The sequence below is a fragment of the Notothenia rossii genome, assembly GCF_949606895.1.
Source record: "Notothenia rossii genome assembly, chromosome: 3".
Classification (NCBI taxonomy): Eukaryota; Metazoa; Chordata; class Actinopteri; order Perciformes; family Nototheniidae; genus Notothenia; species Notothenia rossii.
The window spans coordinates 29,330,652-29,356,299 of record NC_136901.1 but is presented as its reverse complement, the minus strand read 5'-3'; the positions used below and the strand labels follow the sequence as shown (position 1 = coordinate 29,356,299).

Sequence of the window (25,648 nt, the reverse complement as noted above, 5' to 3'; positions counted from 1 at the left end):
GAAACGCAGATACTTGCATACAATATAGAGGGGTAATTAAAGGCTAGCCTGCAGCCACTAACGTTGCCTTTAAGTGCACTTATGTCTCCAAGACACATTGACTTTAAAATGGTGGGGCAATTTAAACATGCTGTACCATTCACGTCTCAGAGTGGGAATATTGACAGAACAAAAGCTCCATAATCCAAATTGTAAATCCGTTTGAGTTGTACTCAACAAACTCCCAGATTCCTTTTCTCTAAATCCATATATTTGAATACCACCTTTTATCACAGTGTGAAATAGCATGGATTTCACTCAGCCGGGTGCCTCTCTATCTGTCCTTTGAGCCATTAAGGTGCCAAAACAACAAAAGAGGACCACGTTAACGCAGTGCACCAGACTGGCTCTCTATACGTCTCTCACATACACACGCTCACACAAAGAGTATCTTGTAGCTTGCCTTTGAAGCCGGGATCAGCCGGTGAGCTGAGCACAATGCCAGCTGTTTTGCATCTGCTGGGCTTACAGTTGGCATGACTCTGGTCTTGCTGGCATACGTACTAAATCTGATCACCCTTCATACTCTATGCCAGTGAACTGTATAACAATGCAGGTGTTTCGTGACATTGCCCCAGTGACAGTGCAATTAATAGATTGATGCTGTAGCTGCAGTAATGGGATAACTGGACCAGTCAAGTCTGAAATACGTCAGCGTTGCCTGCACAGATGATGTTTTACCGCAGTGTGGAGAACAATGAGAAGATGGAGTACATATCATCCGCACGTGTGGTAATCTCAGAGCGGGAAATTGTACTAAGATGATGAAAGTAGGAAATATACAACCCACATGTTTATGGATCACGTCCATAATGTTCAAGATCAACATTTTCATTATGGTATCAAGTGGCGAGCATTGCCATATTTGCATTATCAGTACCTGGTCTCCTGAAATAAATAGTCAGTTAATGACTTGTTAATCCATTCTGCACAAGCAGGCCAGTTACTACAATGTTCCCCTTTGTGGTTTTAAAATATATATTGGGCACGTGACATTATCAAAATATTAATCAAATACCCTGTCTGTTTATCCTTAAGTCAAACAGATACACGTATAACTATTGGTTACCAAAGGGACCATGAGGCTGCAAGAATCAATGCTTCAAATATTTAATACAAAAATAAGCACTCAAAGTTACTCCTTTGGCAGAACATGAATACATAAAAATCAAACAGGGTGTAAATAAGATGTCAGCTCCATTTTAACCGAGCAAGTATGGTCTATTTCTCCAGACATTTTTCTTTTTAAAAAAAATGTATTTAAAAAACTGTAAATCTGGATACTGCTGAATGAATATCTTGATTTAAAGATGGGGTATGTAATTTATTTCAGAAACACTTTTTGTTATATTCCATGGAATGCTCTTAACATCCCGATAGCAATGAATATATTAAATGCTTTGACAATAAATACATAAAACACATGTCATCTGTTTAAGCCGTAGTACTGCAAAAAGCATGACCAATCCTTTTAGCCGGCCCGGCTAAAATAACTGGATGGCCTGCCTGCCTGTCAGCCTTCCATCTGTGCACAAACTTATCTCGTGCCCTCATTGGTCATGTGCATGTTTGTGTGTGTCGGAGGAGGGGCTCTGTAAGGAAGTCTGAAGGAAGAGGCAGATTCTTTTCGGCTGTGTATTTCCAAATTGTAGCGCACTCGAGCTGGTTTCTCCAAAATTACCTACCCCACCTTTAAGACAACAAATATTCCCTCGTTGAATATATGTTTGGAGGGGAAGTGGTTTTTGTGCACATTTGTAGCAAATAAAAGTTCAGTTAAATCACCTTTTTGAATTCTCCAGAACTCATGCAGTTTGTGTGCACGTGTCTGTCTGTCTGTCTGTCTGTCTGTCTGTCTGTCTGTCTGTCTGTCTGTCTGTCTGTCTGTCTGTCTGTCTGTCTGTCTGTCTGTCTGTCTGTCTGTCTGTCTGTCTGTCTGTCTGTCTGTCTGTCTGTCTGTCTGTCTGTGTGTGTGTGTGTGTGTGTGAGAGAGAGATGTGCGCCTTTGTTGGTAAACACCTGGCCCCCGGCTGCAGCTTTGGTCTCACTCCAGGGGGTCTTCAGAGTGCGACACATCTGGGCACAGCGCATTTGTGTGCCTGTGGGGTGTGTTGGGATTCTGCAGTGGGGTTAATGGTCTAAACCATTCATCTCCATGCAGCGCCTCGGGGTGATCCCTCAGTCCCAGACAGAGAACTTACATCCCCACCTCCTTACCTACAGCACTGCAACGCTTGACGCCGATTGGGAATCTTTATGCCCTAAGCTCCTCTTGTCACAGTTGATTTACATTCAGGGGAGTGATGGAGTGAGTGCTCAAAGTCTTTTCTCACCTTATACACTCGCACACACTACATCCGTCACTATTTTCTGTCACCCCGCCCCCCCCATTTGTTTGTTTGTTGACTCATTAACTCACTCTTGTGCGTATATATTCACAAACTTGTCCCTCTCTCTTCAACAGCAAGTGAGTCATGCCGTCGGAGTCGCTGAGATGTATTGTGACACACAGCCTGAGTGGAGTTTATTAGTTATGGCAAATGAGAGTGAAAGCTTCCATTGAGAGGCGAAAACACTCAGGCCACAGACAGACCCATAGGCTTTCTCAGCTGAAACTGAGCCAAGCTTCCCCTTCCACACTGTAAAATATGCATTCACACATACACACACACACACACACACACACACACACACACACACACACACACACACACACACACACACACACACACACACACACACACACACACACACACACACACACACACACACACACACACACACACACACTCACACTCACACACACACACACACACACACACACACACACACACACACACACACACACACACACACAATTACTAAAGGGTCTCTGGACATTTATGAGGCATTTATACAACATCCATCATAACAACCATGAACAATGTGTTTCCCTGAAGCTTTAAAACTCCCCTGGTGCAGCATTTCATGACATTCATCATTCTCCCATCAACTAATGAATTACCACAATCACTTTAGCCATGATGAAGGATACTTCAGATTAAGTGTAGATAATTGATTCAACAGAGATGGACACTAGGATCAAGAGTGGTGATATTTAACTTTATCCCAATCTCAATGCAAACACTCTGTCTGACATGTTTAATCACAAATCTCTTACATTTGGTCTCACTCAATCCTTACGGAGTCATCCCTTAATCCACTCATCTGCTTCCCTCAGTATGTGGGGGGTTGGAAAGAAAAGGGGAAAAGGCTGTGCAGCAGACGCGATGATGTCAGGATTTAAACATGGATTTCTTTAAGTACACCTTCAAAGTCAGATTTTCCCACTCTGCCCCTCGGAGGGAAGACAAACAACACATGATCAGGGATTCTGTTCCTCTTGCTACTGTATGTTTCCTACAGCCGTAGCAATTTCACACTGCTTGAGCTGGTGCCTCTTATTACATGGAGAGCAATTTAATTGGCTGTTCTTTTCCCCCCGTTGTGATTCTTCAAGGAGAGTGTCTATGGAAACTGTGTTTTTGCTATTAAGTCCCACAGAGACAGCCTTATTTGTGTCTTTGGCCAAAATATGCCAACTCCAATTGAAGAGAATGGGGATGCCCAGGAGACATTAGTCAGTCCACTGGTAGCAAAGTGAAACTGAAAGCCTGGTTAAACAGGAATGGATGAGATGAAGGCACATTAGCTTTCATTCTGCATACAAATAATATCATTATCAAGCAACATATAAATGGCCATGTATTAAAATAATGGAAAAACAAAAACATATGGGGTATCCATTATATTTCTACACATATTTGTAATCTGCAGAGTACACATGTATAAAAATAGTGTTGTTTTCTCCACACACGCACTGGACACCTAATGGATCCAAGAGATGGACAATATGGCATATCTGTAATAATATGCTTTCATTCTCCATTACTGCCAAAGAGCACCACTGATCAGATGGTCTCGAAAATCCACTTTGACCTATGCTAAAAATAACCAAGGGCTGCTTCAGGGATGTACGATGTGTACAATATACAAGCAGCAAGAGAACACCGTAACAGTACTTGATAAGACAGCTAAGAAGTGAAATTAATTAAATACAGATAAAATAAATCTAATGGGAACTGCCACTGATCTGGAATCTGAGGATATGGGACTATGGGAAAATAAAGCGAAGCACGGAGAAAGAGATTAGATGGAGATTAAATAAAAGAATGGATGGATTGACTTTCAAAGATGTTCAAACCAGATGAGGAGACAGGATTGAAGGAAAGGCAAAGTTAATATGAGATACTGGGATTTATTTCATGTTTCTTCACTGCTTAGTCACAACTGTTCTTCTTTTGCAAAGCTCAAAGATAATTTCCAAAAAGTAATCCTGCAGCCTACAACTTTAATCCTGCGGATATGATAAGGTTCCTGACATGCCATGGACTTATCACAACCGTTTTTTAAAAGATCTGAAATGTGTGGATGAGTCAAGCTAAAAAAGAGTATTAACATATTGTATTTGGGATTCTATGTCACCATTTTGATCTTTCTTTTTTCTAAAAAAGTGTTAGTCTTAAATTCAACTTCAACCAACTTCCATTAAAGTGTTGAGTCATCATCGCAAACCCACATGAAGTAAGTGAGTTTTAAATGGGGTGCAAACATTTTGGTATTATTATAATGAAAACTGAAGCTTTATATTGAACACATTCAAGTGAAAATGAAAGAATAATGCAGGTTTATAAGAAAAAATCAGCTGAAAATACAATCTTATGTTAAAATCATAATCCATTGCAGCATGCAGTGAGGCAATAAACTGTGAAAATAACCCCAGTCCAGGCAACTTAGCAGTAATCAATTGGTTGCACAGTGACTAAAGCGATTCAGGGATGAGATGGGATTCACAATAATGGCAAACAAAAAGCAAAACAGACCATGAGAGGGTATTGTTATCTGAAGATGACTGCTATCTGCAGGGAGACAGCTACTTTGGCTTCGCCAGCGCTCATTGTGTGGCGTCTTTGAAACGCACAAAAGCCTGTTACACAACGTTCATTCTGTTTCATCGCTCACACAAAGGATGACTGACATTATGTGAGATAGTTTCTTAAGATCCAATGAGAGTGATTATTCAGTTCGCATCCAGAACAGTGGGAGTACCACCAGAAAGTAAGCAATATTATCAGTACATTGATAATAATAGCTTAACAAATGATGAGCACCTATTGTGTTGTCACTATTGCACCTTGCATTTTGAGCTTTGCTATTTCAGTAGCTCCATACTGAAAGAAACACAATCCTTGGTCAACATAGTAACAGTTTTATCTTTCTAATGTTAGGATCTGCAAACTGCCAAGCGTTCAATCAATAGCAGATGTTTAGGATTTATTATCTGATGCTTTTTTCTTTTTAAGAATCTTATCATGTTTTCTTTTACATACCTAGTTGTTTGTATACTTCCACTAACATACCCAGTTGCAGTAAAGTGTGTGTCCGTGACTGGAAGAAGCAGAAAGAAGCACTTAGCTGTTTCCCCTCTGCCCTTATCAGATCCCTCTGCCCGGTCACTGCTCTACATCTGTACCAGATCTGGACATATTGATTGGGTAATAATTCAATTGTCCATCCCAGCTTGATATGGATTAATAATTGCCCACTAATGCCCTCCTGACATTTTGCTGTATTCACTCGATACTGTTTGCAGCAGTGCGCCGATAATTATGACGCTTGGCATTCTTCATTTTGTCCCTAATGAGACCAATTCACTCGACTATTGCCTAAGAATTGGAAACGGAGGATAGATTTCTTCTTAGTAGTCATTATTCAATACTTTAGGGCTTTTCACTGAGATATTTACATGTCCTACAGAAGCATTTCTTTTCTTACATTCATCATATTTTGATTTGTAATAAGTGCTTTGTCAAGAGAAAGATAAACTGTCATACTATTGGTCCACATCACGGACATCTCGGGACAAACACTATAAATACTGAGGAGAGAAGGTGGTATGGGCATGGCGCCACATCACTGCTCTGACTTCCTCACTGCCATCTGTGAGTGTTCCTCCTCTGGCACTCTCACAAAGGCCTTTTGTGCTTTTCCCTCCTTTGTCCCTGTTTGTTGGGTTTAATTAGGTTACTTACTTGAGCCTCACCTCCCAGTGTTTCATTACAGTGGGTATTGCAGATAGGGCTTCACACAGGGCAGGGTCAGATAAAAAGTTAGGACAAAAGATGATAAATGTCGCGAGCGGGGACGGGAATGCAATCTGGCCGCGGCGATGCAGAGATGCTCTAATGGCTTCCCAGCAAGAAGGGGGAAGGCAGAGTAGAGATGGCAATGTGATAAATGGAGCCGGGATGGCGGTAAGGACTGTAGGCAAGAGAAAGAAAAAGAAAGAGGCATGGAAGGAGGGAAAAACGAAGATGACCACAAAATGGAATCTAATTAATCTGGACTTGGTTCTCCCTCCTGACAAATTCAGTGCAGGGAGAAGAAGAAGAAGGGGAAGGGAAATTGTTTTTTAGGGACGTGTTTGGCTCCCTTTCCTCCCGGGTTGAAAAGGCAAAGGGACGTATGAGTTTTGACAATAGCCCTGCACCTGTGGAATGATTTATGACATCGGAATCGCCTTACATGCTGCAGAGGGAAATATCTGTGCCAAAAACAATAAAGGAAACCCTGCCATAAACATAAACGTGTTATATATATCAGTGCAACACACAAATGTAGGTTTTAAATCAATAATCATTACGGGGAAAGGACCTGTCTAAGATAACAAATACAAAACGGTCAGGAAAAAAAGAGCATAAGAGCAGAACAGGCAGTGTCCATGCTTTTTGGAAATATGAATACAGTATATTGTTAAGTGTTTATATAACTGTTTGTGGAACTTTCCACATTGTCACACTGTAACAAGCTTCCTCCCCATCAGTTTGACCTTCTTCCAGTGGGAAAATCAGTCTCTTTGCGTTTGCTTTAAGTGCTTAAGTGTGCTAGATTTCCCTGAATATTGATGAAGTTAACCATCATGCCGACTTCCAGCTGACTATTTAACCTTTAATCTATGCTAGAGAATGGATGGAGCCATTACTAACTGAGGACTGAAGTACCTTGTGGCATTTTGTGACAATATTATTGGCCTTTTCCTCTCTTGATCTTCCTCAGAGTTTCACTACTCCACATTAAAACAGGCACAGCCACTTCTCACAGTTGTGCTTTTTTATAATAATTCAGTGAAAAGGGCACGGGTTGAATTGGGCCGGGGCTGTCCGTGGCTCAGCCCGAGCACAATGCCCTGACGTCATCACCTTCGCACATTTTTAACCATGTATGCTTGTAAAAGGGCATTCACAATACATAGGCCTTTTACTGGGAAATGAGCCGATGTATGATATACTGCATTGTCTATACAGTACATCTATGTATATGCAGTTATTGCACAGAAAACCCATTCACTCATCCAGTTGGCTGGAGCCCATCACTGCTGGCAAACATGTGCACTCGCTTTGTGTACCCTCTCTGTCAAGTGAGTCAGTTTGTCAAAGTGTGAAAAGGACGTAGAAGAAACTCCATCAATCCAAAGATCACATCTCCAGCCCCTGACAGTCTTTAGAAAGCTTCCGCTATTTTCAATCAGCCTCTTAGAAACTATGACACCCACTTATTTAAATTCACTAATAGATATACATTAGGACAAATATCATTAACTCACATTCTTTTACACGCTTTGAAAGATTTCCAAAGATGTGCGTTTCATTTATTTCCTCAGATCTGAGATGACACAACCATCTTCAAGGTTGAATTGATTGTATCTTGGCTTGAAACCATACAAAAACACGGGTTTATATATTTCAAAAAAAGTTAATTTGGACAAATATACTGAGACCTTACTCCTATAGAACTTTCCAAGCTGAGAGCTAAGACATGACAAATAAAAAGAAAATGAACACATATAAAAATAAAAACTCAATGGTAATGATTATGAATGCACCTTAAAACTTTGGCTCTAAAGCAGAGCGTGCTGTAACTCACTGACACACATGCACACACGTCTACACACCTCCTGATGAATCATCCACACACATCAAGAAGGAGTCTTTCGAAAAGGGATCTGAAGCTCTTCATTTCACCAGATTACTTTTAATTATGTCCCCTGAGGGTTGTTGTTTTTATTCCTGGGGTGACATTGCTCTTTTTGCTTCCGAGGGAAAACACCCATCCGCTAGTCTGACCCTGACACCCCCGCCCTCATTTGTTTCCCATCTGTAGCTCTTCAAAGACACACACACACAACCACACGAGCTGAAGCTTTTTCTTCAGGGGTTTGCAATTAAGAATTCAAAGACCTCGAGTTAGATCTACTCCATGTGGTTTGGTTGGAGACATATTAATAATGTGTAGCTGACAAAAACAAGCCACTAATACACAGCTATCCTTCACCCGATCCCGTGGTGTCACATATTGATGTAAACACACTCATTAAAAATGTAATCAAAAGAGTAACATTAAGAGTAATCATTTAAATGGTATTCATTTGGATAATTATTTGACATTTGAGTTGCATACTGTAAGCTTATAGGCAATATTTTGACCCCAAAAATATTTTCATTTTTAAAACCTTTTGGCTTTTATTACACTTTGACTTCATCAAATTAACCATGGAGCCAATAAGTTGACAATTCAAGCTGTAAGCACAGACATACATATTTTCTCTCCTTTATGTGCAATACTCTTCCTTCACTGCTACTCAAAGCATGCTCTGTGAAAGGTCACTTTGGTCTTTGAGTGAATGTTTGTGGTGCTTCCCCTGCACATTTGGTGTTTACATGATGCAGATTTCACAAACATTTAATTATATTTCTAGTTCAATATTGCATATTTTCATAATTTTCATTTCCAAGATTTGTGAAATAGCCCCTGAACCTTACAAAACAAATTTAGCACCAGACATAAATGTAGGCTAATAATTAAAACCACGTGTCCATCATATCAACACCTCTAAGGATGAGTTTGGGTTTCATTTGGAAAAAAACAACAACTCAGCAATATAGTCATTTTCTTTGGGATAAATAAAGTTGTATGTACTAAATGGAAATATAGGAAGGCCTCCAAGTCATTGAAGGTAAAGATCACAATTCTCATTTCCCTTATTTTAGACTTTGGATGGGAACATCTGTTTTCATTTAGATATTGCTAGCAACCTGTTAGTATTACTAGCAACATTTTATTTTAGTTCAATCATGTTGATGGTTAGACGCAGGGCAGACTTGGAAACATTTGAATTAGGAGGCCAATTTCTTATTTGTTTCCAGAAAGCTCATTTAAGCTGTACACTTATTGCAGGAAATGTGAGCTGCTGAGAGGAAGCCAGTTGTCATCCAGCAGGATTTCTGGAGCATGAGCTAGTTTGCCTGTAAGCGCTTGAGAAAACACAGTGCGGGAAATGTGTCACTTCTTATGGCCTGACAACTGGCATCCATCGGAAATGGCTTGGCACAACTTATCCATAAAATTACAGTCTGTTTAAATATACAATGTTGAATCCCTGGAATGATTTTCTTCATAATCCATCTCTGCTCCTACAGAGACAAATATGAGGCAAGCTTTTCCGCTCCGTGGTTGAGGGCAGAGACAATTATGTGAAGTTTATGCTGTAAAGAAATAGGACAGGCCCAGGCATAGTGTTATTATCTCCCGAATACAGCCAGTCAAATATGTTGCTCTTTTGATTTCCATTCCACTTTTCCCATCCGTATCTTCTGATTCCTGCTTCATGTTAGCCAGCTGCTTTGTAGATTATCATCTGCACATGCTGTCATGCTGACATTATCCAATGTATCTCACATAGGATTTACATGACATGTGTGGTGGGAGCATCAGCATCATATGCTCCATTATCTACACATGTGATTACATTGGCAGTAACTGACACGGCCAAAGAATGTTATCACTTTTGCAATTTTTTACATCTTTTCAAGTCAGTGCAGTCCCAGCATGATAACTATTGGCCATTTTGCTGCAGCGCTGCCATTTAATGAATCTTTCTATTGCCTGGTGGATAACAGAATGAACGAATGGCTTTCTGGGTTAGTGGCTGCCACTGCCTATCCTATCAGATAATTAACTTTTTGCAAATAGACTGCCCTGACTACCAAACAGAGTGAGCCTGCACAATTAGAATTACTTATCTGTGTTCTCTCTTTTTCCCAGACGTTGGAGGAAAAACAAACAAATCCAAATTTTATACCTTTTGCTCGACTGTTTCTTCCTCTAATGGTCACACACAAAAGAGATGTGTGCATTCACAGCCACATTAACCAGTAATGAGTGAGGGGACATGTCATATTGAAAAGCCTCTGTATTATTTTTGCCTTTTCGTTTGACTACCTCAGTCCAGATGTTCAGAATTTCCTACAGGAGGGTCGAGTGTTTTCCACTCCGCCCCCCCTTCTCTCTCTCGCGGATGGTGTCGTGCCAACAGTGTCGCAATTCAATATTTATATTTTTCCTTCTGTTTGGTTTGCACCGCAAAGGGAGGCGGGCTTTCATGTGTCTGATTTGCCACAGCAGCAATTCAGTCCCCGCTTTAAAGCGTTGGGGGCTGTTTGAACAAAGCCATCTGTTTGAGGGGGCCGTTTTATTAAGTGACAAACTGGATTCATCTACCTCGCTAATGTGTCCCACGGGAGACGGCTGTAGCGTATTCGTGTGTGTGTGGTAGGGACACACACCCAGGTAGAGGGGCTAGGTTTTCCTCTGCAAACATTGTTATATTCCACAGAAGAGACCACTGTCATGTAGAAGGATTTTCCCTTTATGAATCTAGACTGATAAATGAATAAAAAAGCCTTTCACTTTCCATCTTATCCCATGAAACACACACTCACAAGCTTGGCACTGTTCCATAAATAACCCTTTATATTTATTTAATGGAACCTTCCAGAATACTCCATTGTCCCACATCCTCCAATTTATTAATGCCCATTTGCAGTGTTCGCCCCATCCAGCGACCCATCAGAGTGTCGGTGTAGAATAAGTTGTGCACCTCTGGAGATCCCCCCCCCCCTCCCGCTCCCGTCTTGTCAGAGAGTCTGTCAGAGCATTGAATGTGGGACATGAGCATTAGCTATTCCTTTTGAAGCTGTTACTGTTGTCTGTGCACTAAGTGCCCTGACTCTTACAGAGCTGTAGCCAGAAGCCTCTCACAGCACCGAGCAACAGACACTTACTGGGTTGAAAAAGTCCCAGTGGAGTAAGGGTCCTGCAACCTTAGTCAGTGGGCTGAATATTTGGCATGGGAGTATGTTGTGTATGATTATGCATGCTGTAGTTTCCGTGTTGTGTTGATATGTGATGATACGCAGTTATTTATTCACATGAGACTCTCCGAGGCTTATGAGCCAAACAAGAGAGCGTGACCCTCTCTCAGAAAAGACCTGGAGCCCCAGTATCCACGTGCTGCCTCAATATTAATGTGTCCTTAAGCTGCATTCTGGTTTGTTCTATTGAATTAGTTTTACATAATGACTGTTATGAATTTTGCTTAGAGAGCACATTTAAGCAGTTGGGAATGAGGGGGGGGGGGGGGGGCAGTGCAGGAGAAGACTTGTATTATGAACTTCATTATGTGTGACAAGCAGCACAATATTGATGGAAGAGCGGGTCCCCATCATTGCACCGCGTTAAAACCTCAGCAGTGAATTAATGTACTATTCTTGATCCAGTAATTAACAATCATTCGGAGGCCATATCCTCTTTCAAGTAATCACTAATTGCAATAAGAATTTCAGTTTCCATTTAAGGCCAGATTACCAATGAGCATGCTATGCAAATCAGCCAACAGTTCTAATTAAGCTCCAATTCCTTTTCTGTCTTTCTGCTTTGTGAGCACATACAATGTGGAGTTTGTTTCCTCAGCATTACAAAAGACACATTTTTTTGTATCATAATGCTGCAGATAGAAAGCTGTGTGCTTCCCCAAGAAAATGGTTTGTGCTGGTGTTTGTTCCATTGATTAGTATGTGTGGTTTATCTCCACTCTCTTTTTGTTTGTCTGTTTTCTGTTTGGCACCGGGTCAGATGTTTCTCAACACTGTATAGATAGTTAATTAATCCATAGAGAGGGCGTTGCTTTATAAACAACTGCATTCACAACCCCCAGCAAACACACCCTTCTTCATTGAAATACTCTGATAATGATATTGCTGCGATGGGCTTCCAGAATACTTAAAGGATTACATAAAGTACATGTACTATTTGCTTACCCTCTTCCAACGCTACATGTAGCCTCCCCTTTGAGTCCAGTTTGTCCCACTTGCTACCATAGTGACAATTCATCAATATCACAGAAGAGAAATGCTGCGGCTTAAAGATGTCGAATGAGGTTAATGGCCTCTTTAAACACTCCTTTCTTCATACAGTTTGTGCAAAATGGAGCAGGGTATTTGCAGACTTCCACCCAATGTGTAGGGATTAATTATCGCCCTCCACAACCCCACCTCACCCTGCAAGTTAAAGATTCAGAGAGGAAATGGCCCTTTTCATGCAAATGAAATTGAATATGTCAGTCAGTATAATTGTGGAAACCGAGCCGCCTTAGACCGCTGTCTATGCCGAATAGAGGTTCAAACTGAAAGTGGGTTCATTAATGTTCTCTTCTCCACTCTTTGATTCATGCTTTTTAATGGCTTGGCAGATCAAACTTTAGTCTATAGTGGAGCTCTGATGACTTGAAATGTTTTTGCCATTATGAATGAATCTCTGATGTGTTTCAGAACAGTCGTTGAATGCAATGTTTGGCTGATGTGAACTAAGCCAATATCAAACAAACTTGTAATGAATGCAGAGCCGATAGACTCTTTGAACCCAAATATCCTCTTAGTTCAGCATGACGATAGAAAGATATCAAATCATTAGTCTCACTTCCACAGTCAACTTAATCTTATAGTTTGTCCCTGCAACAGGTACTGTAAGTTCACCAGAATTGGGCCTCTTTAAAAAATATACTTTTCATCGAGAAGGCCAGTTATATTTGCATGTCTTAACGTCTGGAAATCAGAAATTATTCTGCAAGTAAACTTTTCTGGTAAACCTTTGCATATTAAAGAGTTTGATCCTAGAGTTGTTGTTGAACATATTTTTGTGATATTCAAGAGACACATCGTCAGCTTGAACTTTGGAAAAAGAGGTGCCCCAGTGTTCAAGCATCACTCAAAGGGACAGGATTAAGAAATAGTTACATGCATAACATTTAATGTTCTATGTATGTGCTGCTTACATTATTTAAGGCTTCCAATATAAATGTATGTCTTTCCATTCAGATAATACTGAGCATTTATATAGTTCTATATATACACCAGTGCACCCACTCAGCCCTCGGGACATGTTTGTTCTTAACAGTGCAGTGCAGGCAGCCACCAAATTATCAGCAAGGTGTTGATCGATGAAAAGTATAATAGCATCATAGTTGATGTTATGCAGCAAATGTGCAAAAGATTATACTGACTTCAGGGTAACGGGGCCATGTCACTGACCTTTGAGACACGCTTTACCCATCTCATTTGTTTAGGACGGCTTAGTGCTGGATTAACGGGTAGCTAACCCTGGTATCAATTCATGGTTACCTCTCAAAGGAGAGGCAGCAGCAGTAAGAGCAGCTTCTTTCAAAAGAGACAATTTGAAAAGGCGAAACAGTGTGCACGCACTATACTAATTCAATTATTTTGTATTAGAGTAACATGATTGCAGATAAATCTTTCCCCTATCTTATTACAGAAGCTTTTGTGTTGCAATGGCTTCGGTGATTTTCCAACAAGACCATTAAAAAATCAGAGGTTTCTTCACAGTGCGTGGTTGTGCACAGCGTTTGTTCATAGAGCATATCGCTGTTGATCGCTGTCAAGGTTGTAGTTGCGGCATTATTCTGAGAAAACACAGGTTTCAATCAGCTTCTGTCTACCTGGAGCCATACATGAGTCTACCAAAATGGATGTTTGTCAGCGGCACAACTAAAATGGGGGTATGGTGCTATCAGCAGCCATGTCTGTGAAAACACCATTACCTCCATGTCACGCCTCAATCACTCCCCATTGTGCAATGACTCCCTCCCCTCACCTCCAGGGCTGATCTCCCGTACATGTCCTCGCAGTCTATCATAGCCGGCGTAGGGAGACGCAGCGAGCCATAATGAATGGCCCCGGAGCGAAAGCAGCCCCAATAGCATATCAATTACCCATCAGCACCCTCTTGGCTGGGCGCCAGCGTGCGCCACACCCCGGCAAAGTCAATGAGATAAGGTGCAGACGCAGGTATAATGGTGCTTTTTGCCATGTACAAATTACACGGTGTCAACTCTGCGTCCCACCTGTCGGATCTGTCAGCCGCTGAATGAGAGGGAGTCTCTGAGAGGTGTGTGTGTGTGTGTTTGATAATGTGTGTGTGCATAGCATCAAGCAATCAGGTGGTTCCCCAGATTAATTTGCCCGGTGGAAGCCAAGCTGCTTGCCTGTTTATCTGTTCACCCCTTTTGATCGCTGACCACACACTTATGTCACCTCTCCATGAATCCCGCAGGTTAATGTGCCCCTCTCTGCTGGGAGGGGAAATCAGTCTGCACACCGGCAGCGAACAAGCACAATCACACATTTTCACACTCACAGATGAGGTGATTCAGATGGTTGGCATTACTGCAGCTGTGTGGCCACTAATGGCCTGCTCAAGTGATTGATAAAAGGCAAACAGTTGCTCCGCGGGGGGACAGATGGAGCCACACCTCCCACCGAAGCTGCCACTCGAGCCGCAGAGGGGAATACGAGGGGGGTCTGACTTAGCACTATGAATTTGCTCTTGAAATGAGCCTTGATCGTAATGATAAAGCTGGAATGTAAATCTCAAAATATCATCAGAGAGAGAGACGGGTTCCTTTGATTACCAATCACTTTCATGTGTTTGTAATTGGTTGCTAGTTCATGACCAGAAACTGATTTGCATGGAGGGGAAAAAAAACGAAACAGAACTTCCAAATTGTGAATAGTTGACAAGGTCGACACACTTCATTCTTAAAATCAAGAGTTGCAGCTCTCTTCAGGGCTCACAAATCAGATCCAACTGAATTCTACATTGTTGTGAAACCTCCAGAGTAGATGGGAACGTCCGTGTTCACACAAAGCCAACACTGTTCCCACGCTGCTATTCTTTCACCTCAACTCCCCTGCATTTAGCATTTTTATCCTCATTGCCTTTACACTTGACTTGTTGTGCTGAATTGAGGGACCAATTAGGAGAACAGAACATGCACATTACCGATCAGAGCGTTACAATCAACTTATCAGGTGCGTGTCTCCTTTGTGTGTGGCCCAACCCTCGTTCCGAGTGATGGGTTTCTACAGATCAGTGTAGTGTGCTACTGAACCAGTACACGTGCTTCTGTTCCTCTGCAACAGTTTGGAAAAAGAAAAGGCTTTGTTATACGAAACCCTGACCGGCCACGTGATTTATGTCCGATGAAAAAGCATGTATGATGTTACAAAAAATGACACAGTCCACGGACAATCATCTTTTCATACAAATTATAACAAAGCAATATTAATTCAAACACATCATTAGGTATGAAAAATAACAGCTAAACATATATTGTAAAGCTTTCTTAGTGTGCTGAACAAAATCATTTATATCTGAACAGCTTATAACCCCATGATGACCAATATCATATGTATTACCATCACAGAGGGTGAGATGTGCAACATGATGTGCCACACGTTATTACAAATGTACATTTTCTTCAACTGAAAAAAATGTTTGCCCTTTTATCCAATAATTGCCCTAAAGTCTCAGTTATCCTGGAGAGGAGATTTCTGAGTTACATAGAAATACTCCCAGAATGGAAATAAAATGAATGCTGATCTAAACCCCTGATCATCTGTTTTCAAAATAAAGTCTGTACAATCTCTGTGACTGACCTCCAAACACAATCCTCTTCACCGCCACATGCTGAAACCTGAAACTTTGTTACTTTATGTCTTGATAAGAGATATGCTCTGAAATGCTAGCATGCTCACTCACTATTATGTCTTTCTGTTTCTGTCTCTGCAGCACCACCAAAGTTTTTAAGAACCCCCAATGACCAAACAGGCGTGCAAGGAGGCGTGGCATCCTTCATCTGCCAAGCGTCCGGAGATCCACGGCCGAAGATTGTGTGGAACAAGAAGGGGAAGAAAGTCAGCAACCAGAGATTTGAGGTATTAGGTCTATTGTTCTGATGTAAAATGCTCGACAAATGAGAATGCTTCAGCACTGCTCCTGGCTGTGCTCGCACATTATCCATAGCGCAAAGCTCGCTTTCGCCCCAACTTGCCACCACGCATTAGCAGACTCTGATTACCATGCTGGCCAGGCGTTTAAAAATGCATGACTTTTAATTAACAAGTACACAACATATCTGGGGACATATTTGTAATTAAATGAAAGACAAGAAAGGAGCAATTGGACAGAAAAAACCAACTTGTGGTGTGACCCAGATACCTACATTAGCATCACGCCATATTTGCCAGCTTTATGTAAAGTGAAATTAGCGCTTTCACTTCGAGATGTCCTTTTGCTTTGTGGCATCCTTATCTTAATGCATGTGCTACCCTACCCATTTTGGCTGAAGCTTTGATTTCTGGTCAGCTTTAATCTGCACTTGGGCTCAATACCCATGAGAAATAACACATCATCGCAGAGCACTGATAAGATTTCTATTAATTTCTGTGTCAGTCCTCGGGACTATCATGGTGTCACTTTTGTTCCCCCTCTGCTGTAGATGCCATTATTTGCTTGCTTCTGCACAGCAGCAATGGCTTAACAAAGCTTTGAGACCTCTTCCCGCATCTTCTTTGCGTCTCTGCCCACAGAAATCTAATCTTATCAGAGTTCATAGCGTCTTCATAGCACGTAGAGCTGAATGCTAACACGCTTGTTTCATTCTCTCATTGCCTCACAGTGCTTGCCGGCTGCCGCCATTTCATGACTACCACCTCATCTTCTAACAAAAACCCATTTCCTTTTGAAAGTCTCACAACTTCCTTTCTAATTCTGCTGTTTTAAATAAGAAAGGAGGATGTTCTTTACCATCACTTGCTGTCAGTTTGAACGCAAACACCGCTATAGCTTGGCCAATCAAATGTTGAAATGTATTGTTGAATAAAACATGCAGATATTTGGTGAACTGTAGAACTGTTGGTAGGCCTCTGTGCGTGTGTGCGTGTGTGCGTGTGTGAGAGAGAGAAGTGGAGGTATTAGGCCTATCTGTATTGAAATAAACCTATATGCTTAAAAAGAAAAATTGAGTCATGACACAGGGCTTTCTAAATCAGTGAGTATACATGTAGCATGCAAAAATAGCTGAATAAGCTACAACAAACACCTGTTTGTAAACATTTTATGTGTCGTTCGTCCAAAACAGTCGGTCCTGTCTTTTGTACCACTATCTCACCTTAGGGCTGGGCGATTAAATTATCAATTATGATTTTGGCAAAATGTTAAGTTAATGTTGCATATAAAAAGACTATTGTGCCGCAATCAATTTCAAAATTATGTTCTAGTTCCATCTTTTGTTATAGGTCCAGCACACCCTATTATTTTATGGCGGTGCACTTCTGCGTTTGTGTCGGCAAAGACCTGTCTTGTAACACAGACCTTGTCTTGTTAAATTGTTTTATTGTGGGTGTGACGTGTTTGCCATGTCATCACCGTTAATATAGATACAAGCAATACGGAGAGATCTAGCCTCTTAGTGTTCCTGTCAAAGTGCACCAGATTTAAGTATGTAAAAGTCTCCTTTGTCAATAAGATATCCATTTGAATAACTGTGGTGTTAGAATATATAGAATATAATGTTAATATTAATCATTGCCATAATCGAGCAGCCCTATCTCACCTCATGGTACAACTGTCCGTAACCGTTTATCAAGCCACCTTTAACTGTTTGTGCTTGTTTCTGTCCCATCGACATAATCCAATGGGATATAATGATAACTTTAAGAGTGGGACACGTTCAGATTTTAATATCACTCTGAAACAGGAAATAAGAGCAAAAGTTTTGAACAACAAAAAAAAAAATCCCATTCTTAAAGTTAGTCAGCCGCATCTATTATAAAAGTGAATGCACAAATTTCTAGGTGGTTAAAGTTTAAGAAAAAAATCACAAAAAAACAGCATGTCTGAACACATAACTGAAGAAACAACCAAAAGGCTAAAGAGTATTATATAATTCAAATATGCACATTTTTGCACATGTACACAACCATGATATTTACAAATTAGCACACGTGTAGGAGGTTTAATAAGTTAGGCAGCAGTTTTTCTTTCTGTCATAGGAAGCACATCGTGTCAGTCCTCATCAGTGTTGTCAGCCAAATGTCCTCGACAGTCTTGTGTCTCTTTCTCTCTGCGGAAGGTCCAGCGCTCATTGTGAGCCAAAAAAATCTCCTGTAACACATCGTCTCTCTCGCACCTGCAGGTGATAGAGTTCGACGATGGTTCTGGTTCAGTGCTAAGAATTCAGCCTTTACGCACGCCCCGAGATGAAGCCATATACGAATGCGTCGCCTCCAACAGTGTTGGAGAGACGAGCGCTACCACCAGACTCACTGTTTTACGTGGTAGGTCCTCCTCAGACACCCGGAAAAGACTAAACACACACCACTAACATTCCCCTTTTCTCCCAGATAACACAGGTAAGTTTGCATGGACTTGTTTGATGTTTGTCTTGTCCTCTCTTCTTTGTTTCTTTGTGTCGCACTGCACAGTCAAACCCAATTACAGTAGAGACTGTGGTTACGCTCACGTTGTGTATCCTAACTTGATAAGATTTAGTCCATTAGCCATTTAGCCAAGTAAGTTCCCGTTTCTAAGTGACTTAAGTCATTTGCATACAGATTCTTGACACAATAATTAAGATGCCAGTTAAATTATGCAAATAGCAATCCATTCCTAGCCCGGGGTGGTTTAATGGAAAAGCTCAGCAATAATTTTCAAATCAGTCATTTTTCATCTCAGCACTTCAACTTTGATATTCTTTAGGCCATGCAGTGTATTCTCATGCGATTAACAAGCATTATATTGTGTATGGTGGTATACTAGATGCCAGTTGCTTGGATGCCAGCGCCTTTCAGTGACCGGTGGCGCTACACAAACAAGTGTAACAGCCAGGCAGAAAAGGTCAGCTCCTCTGTTTATTCCCAGAGAGCAAAGGGAATAAAAGTCAGATGACAAATAGCAAGTTGGTTGACAGCGCCTCTTTTATAATAAGCACTGAGCAAAATGTTATCTTGATTACACACAACATTCCATACAAAGGCAAATATGTGGAGGCCCTGAGCTTAAAAGGCTGAGTAATATCTCTGTGAAACACCACTTGTTTGGCTGTGAAAAGAGAAAATGGCTTTAGAGAAAAGCCTTGGGCGGCATGAATGAGGTGTGCACCATTATGTGCCACAATTACACAACATGGCAAATGAGTTTCTATTGAGGGGAGCTTCCACCCTATGGAAACAAAAAATGGCTGTGCGAGTCTCTGATCCATCCCCCCTCCCCCTCCCTTCCCCCTGCTTCTTATCTCACCAATGAGCCAACAAAGGGCCCTTTGCACTGTCTCCAGAGGCAGATTGAAAGAGAAAGGTGGCACGTTCACATGCAGCTCTCTGCTGTTTACTCTGAGCACAGTGTGTGTGTGTGTGTGTGTGTGTGTGTGTGTGTGTGTGTGTGTGTGTGTGTGTGTGTGTGTGTGTGTGTGTGTGTGTGTGTGTGTGTGTGTGTGTGTGTGTGTGTGTGTGTGTGTGTGTGTGTGTGTGTGTGTGTGTGTGTGTGTGTGTGTTCAAATTCACTCCTGCTCAGGCTCTATCTCTGACACACACACACACACACACACACACACATATTGGAGGTATAGAAGCGCTTCTTCCTGGAACCGTGGCCAAACATTAGCATGTTTATTACCATTTTCCATTTTGCTCTTCTGCTCACTCTCCTTTCTCATCAATGTATTGAAGGTGAATAGAGACCTATCTCAGGCAAAATAAAATAAAATGGAAAGACAGGGGAAAGCTTTTTGTTTTCTGGCTCCAGTGCAACTAAAAAGGGTGAGCTCCCTGTCCTCACATCGCCTCTGGAGGATATATATAAACCCTGCATGAAGGAATTGTGAATAGTTAGACATATTGCAGGTTATTACCTATGTAATATATGTTTACTGTGTCACCACTTGCTATGACACAAAGGGATTTGTCTATACCCAGTTTGTGCATTGACATTTCAAGTTATGTAAATACTGGGATGTCTGAAGTCTGGTGGGTATGACACTGATAGCCATGCCTTTAAAAAGCAAAAAATGACTTTATATAATTAATATGAGGAGTGATAGCAATCACAACATGAAAGAAAGCAAGATGAATAACTTATACAACCGAATAGATAATAATGTCACAACGCTGGCCAAGGATAAAAGAGCCTTATTATAATGAAATGAACTCAAGCAAATTAGATTATATTAGTTTACAGTTCAACATTTCAAGTCATAGACAACTACAACACATCCAGATCAAGTTCCTCCTTTATTTATAGACCCAAAGTAAGGATGACTTTCAGGAAGCAGGGAGTACGCTGCATTGTTATTGTACGGTTAACTTGAGGTTGCCTGAATAAAGCATTATAAATTATTCAGAAGACTAAAAAGCTCCTTCCTTCCAAAACTACTCCTACAGAAAACACACCCTGCTGCTTTTCCTACCCATCATTCCACATGACATAAACTGCAGCTTGAAAAATGAAACTGCACATTTTTAAAGTCCACTCCGTGAGCAGCAAAATATGTATCTTCCCCTTTGGTTCTTTTAATAGTACTAAACTTTTGCACAAGTGAGTGATGCTGGATTGTACAGACATACATATATAAATAAATAAGCAAACAAACTGCTACTACACCAGGCCTAATACATATAAAGTGTCTGTTTGTTTAGTTCATTTGGGCTCCAATGGTCTGTGCAAACGACTGCAAAGCATCTGCTGTGGAAAGCTCGCCACGGGGGAGATGCCTAATTCCACGAAGGAAAAGCACATTGTTGTAATTGCCATGCTACGAGGAGAGGGAACTCGAGGTGACAAATCCAAAGTACTGGGGGGGATATTAGCATTCGGATGGGTCTCTAACTTGATGGGAAGTGCCATTAGTAATGAACTTCCAAGCTTAGGGAAGAGATTTGCATGAAAAGCGAACCCTGAAACGTAATGATGTTCCAAGTCAAATCTGCATGAGCTGAGGGTTTCCTTCCTGCACTTTTTCCCCCTCCGCCCTCTGGTTTGATTAACTACGAGATGACCCGACTCATATGCGACTCGTGTCTTTGAATTAATTTCGTCTTGATTTGCTCGTAAAAATCGAAAATGACAGGAAAAGGTTGAGAAATGAAGACACATTTTGGGCATCACGACTGGAATGTTATTTTAGTGAAAATGGAATTTGATGTCATTTCTGAATATGATATTGCACCATGGAGAGCCTCTGATAAGAATATCTTCCATGAGTGCCGGTTGATTTCTTTTGCACACTTTTAAACTGGAAAGAAAATACCTGAAAAATGTAGCCATAACACCTTCCTGTGGTGAGACTCTCTGCTCGCAGTAGTTCCAGCAGAATGATGTGTGGATGTGAGTGCTCCAGTTCATGATTCAGGCATGATTAAGGATTTATATTGCATCCTCACACTCCCATTATGCTGTCAACAGCCATTTCCTGTGCCCCCACACACAAGCGAGCAAACTTATGCAGCTGTGCACAACTTGACAGTGGGAGCGGAAAATGGGAAGCCGCTCTCCTGTGACGGAAAAACAGAATGCATCATTTCCATTTGTAAGGAATGGTGCAATGGCTCGGTCAGAGGCGTGTAGCTGAGACAGATCTCTCCACATACGATGAAAAGGCTGCTCCGTGATCAGTGATTATTCATAGACAATGCATGCACTCGGCTCTTTGTCATTGTCAGGAGAAAAAAGCCTCCAACCCTTGCTAAAAGACACCAAAAGCCGCTAGATTTATATTCCTAGCCTCTTCGATTCATACGATGCTGCTCAGTGTAAACCTGCTGCAGATACAACCCCATACAACACTGATCTGTATACATGTACCTTAGTGCTCGTTCCTAACCATTGCTTTTTAATCCATGCACCATATTCTGTATGTGTAATGCTTTCAATCTAATAAGTGAAGAGTGAGGGATGAACAAAGCTGATCTGCATGCTTAATAAATTGCTCAGCAAGATATATGCTGTGTCAGCTGTCTCGGACTGTTGGAGCAAAGGATGCTGGGGATGAAGCAGGCGTCCATTGTTAAAGTTACTGCAGAAGGCCAACAGCTGACAGGCAACTCTCTGATTTACTGGTTTCAGCTTTGTAGATGGTCAATCCAAATGGAACTCCATTCTGATAGGGAAATAAATGTTTCCTCCAAATATTGCGCTGTAAAACTTGATGATTCCCTGTTGGAGTTTAACTATTTGGTTACGTATAAAACATATTCTTGACTTATTGGACAAGCATGTTAGTTCTGGTGGGTCCACTAGGAGTTGATTATTACTCTAATAGTCTGTAGGACATTTATTTTGTCAGTGTATTAAAGTGAATTCCAATCATGTATTGTTATTTGCAGCACCTTTTCTGAGAAACCAACCAACATGCTTTCCTTTCTCACCTCTGCAACAAACTCTACCGACCATCAATCGTCTTAATATTCATTAGTTGTTTCATTCATTATCCACAGGTAGAGTTATTGCTTAGGATTTGGCAAATAGTGACTTGATGCTACTCTCAACTACAATATCTCATACGTCACAAAAATTGAGCACGTGATGACAAGTTATTCGTTATTGTAATTAAAAAGATGGAGCTGACTATCCTTGCACACATTGATCTCTTCTAAGAGAGAAAAAAACATCCCTAGACCCTCGTATACATTACTGCGTGGTTAATCTCGGGAGCCAATCGGTATCTGTATGGTATGCAAGATAATTTAAGGCCCAAGCGCTGCCAACAAGATGGATGTTGGACTTTACAGTCTGCATCGTGTGTGAGAAAACATCTGCTGGAGCACAGAGACTCGCACTGCACACTGAACATGATAGATAACTCTGCTTATTTGTTTCAATGCAAGTAACACAGTCTGCTGAATTATTAATGATTGATTCAGACAAATGAGGAATGTGTTTTTTTTTTTATTTGTTTGTTTTCAGCTTCCCTCACTAGCCTCACATGTTCTCCACAGTGACCTTACACAGCATAATCAGATGATGAGTGATATACAAATGCAAATTGTTTCTCACATCTGTCTACACATGCAGCAAATGAGTAAATATCATGAATAAATGTTAGATCCTAATGTTTATTTTCCAAACATAACAACCTAATGTTTTGCAAGGTGGTATTTGTGCATTACATTTTAATTTGAGTTTGCTTACATGCTCGATCATAACATCAAAAGGTGTTATTCATAACCTCTTAGCTTTTTAAACTTTATTTAGTTCTCACGTAATACGGCAGAAAAATAACAAATATTATATTGGCAGGACTTGACACAAGGTCATAAACAGGAGTGAGTAAATGTGAGTCAGTTAGTGGGGGGTGTTAATGTTAGCAGCTTTGATCTTAGCTGCACTCAAAAGTCATTTTCTGCCAGATTAATTGGGCACTGCAGGGTCATCCTTAATGCTTCTAATGATCTCCAGAAACTTTTTCAAGCTGTGCGAGGCTGCTCGTTAATTACAAGCAAACAACGTCAGACTGAGGAGAACGTGATGTTGTTGATTTTTGTGGGGAATTAGTAGCCTGTTTGTCATTACATTCAGTACAGCAGACATGAGCAGTAGATGTTTTATAGCTGAATGAAAGGAAAGGCAGACATAAACTTACAACACAAGTTTCTCACAACATGTGGCCTTGATATAATAATTGTGATGAGAAAGTGCCACCCACTTCATGCTGAGACACCCATTGTTCCCACAGTCTTGTTCAAGGATACGTTTGAGAGGTCTGATATAACCCAGTCCTCCATTAGAGCTCTTTGAGAGGTCCTTCTCTGCAGGATGTCAGCCAGCATGAATAAACTCTATACTCTCCTGTAGCAAGCTTTTAGCTGTATCAATGATTGAAATGGCTGCTGCAAGGTTTCTCAGACAAACTTGTATAAAAGTCGGTTTCCGCAGACATTTATACGGCGAGTCTCCCAGAGTACTTGCCACGGTTCGATGATACCATGTTCAAATTCAAAATTTCCAGGCCATGACCCACAGAGAAATCCGGCAGTGTCATGCTAAAAGTGATTAAAACTCAGAGGATTGTGGGAAAGCATATTGCTCGTCGAGTAATACACAACTTCCAAATGCACAGACTGCTTCAACAACAGATTTCTGTAGATGCACAAGTGACACATCACAGCCAAAGTATTAGAAACGGCCGTTTGATCAAACTGCCCCGCCTGTTTCTGAGTGTACGGTACATGAAGGTTAATGAAGCGACGCAGTGGCTCACAGTTTTGCCTTATGCCCAGATCGGGGGACTCACCTGGTTGCTGATCCGCTCTCGACTCCCGCTGACTCAAGCTTCTGGTCATTATCAGCCTCCCTGAAAAAATAAATAAAATAAATAACCTTTAATAGCAGTTGTGGAAGAAGTACTCACACTTTTTACTTGAGTATAAGAGGCAATAGTAAATTGTAAATGTACTCTGATACTAGTAACAGCTTTGAATTCCAAATCTTACAAAGTATTGGCATCAAAATGTAAACACAAAAACGTAAAGTCTTCCCCATGTGTAATGGCCAATTTCAGAATCATATGAAATGACTGAATTATGATTATCGAATCATCACAGCTGATAAAGATGGAACTAATTGGAATTACTGTATATAATGCTGTTGCTGGATATTTTAACCTATCATATGTTATAGTTTAAGTATTAGTGGATTTATACGTTGTATTTGCTAACAATAAGAATATGTAAAGTAACTAAAGCTGTCAGATAAATGTAGTGCAGTTAAACGTACCATATTGGTCTCCAACATGTTGTGCCCTCAAAAATAAAGTATAAAGTAGCATACAATTTAAATATTAAGTACTAGTACCACAACATCATATCTAAGTACAGTACTTGAATTAAAGTAATGGATTACATTAATGCACTGTTATATTTAATTTCACAATAAATGTTAATGCACAAACATAAACATTATTAAACTTTGACACATGCAGCAGCATACAGTCATCCCAAGTGGGCGGTAAGAGGGTGAATATACAACGTAGTGAAACATTAGAGTAAAGCAGATGTCTCGCTGAATATGCTTCAATTTGACAGGGGGGGGGTCTCTGAGGAGAAGGTTGTGTTTGCATGTTTGTACATTCCCTGCCACGTCCTCTTTATGCGAGAATGTTTAATGCACTCGGGAGGATCAGATGAGGGGTGATGGACTCAAAAGAAAAAGCAATAAAAAAAGAAAAGTAGAGAGTAAGTAAGTAACATCCATTTTTGTTGGCAAACAGCTCAAAGCATTGTCAAATAGTCCCCCCTCCCTCCTCCTTTGAGTATTAATAATATTA

At 40.9% G+C, this 25,648-nt stretch overlaps 2 protein-coding genes across 29 annotated transcripts in view; one reads left to right on the top strand and one right to left on the bottom strand.

Moving 5' to 3' along the window:
* The window catches only part of LOC307031874 (receptor-type tyrosine-protein phosphatase delta), a 121,858-nt gene that overhangs the window by 38,033 nt on the left and 58,177 nt on the right, over positions 1-25,648 (top strand). For all 28 annotated transcript variants that reach the window (XM_079669408.1, XM_079669383.1, XM_079669406.1 and 25 more), the window contains exons 3-4: positions 16,120-16,265; positions 18,527-18,668. In XM_079669408.1, coding sequence (XP_079525534.1) covers positions 16,120-16,265; positions 18,527-18,668 — 288 coding nt within the window. The remainder of the gene's footprint in view (positions 1-16,119; positions 16,266-18,526; positions 18,669-25,648) is intronic.
* LOC307031877 (uncharacterized protein) overlaps positions 18,685-25,648 on the bottom strand; it is a 187,885-nt gene continuing 180,921 nt past the window's right edge. Inside the window, exon 5 of the mRNA XM_079669413.1 lies at positions 18,685-24,676. Within this exon, the coding sequence (XP_079525539.1) occupies positions 24,613-24,676 (64 nt within the window). The 3' untranslated portion in view covers positions 18,685-24,612. The remainder of the gene's footprint in view (positions 24,677-25,648) is intronic.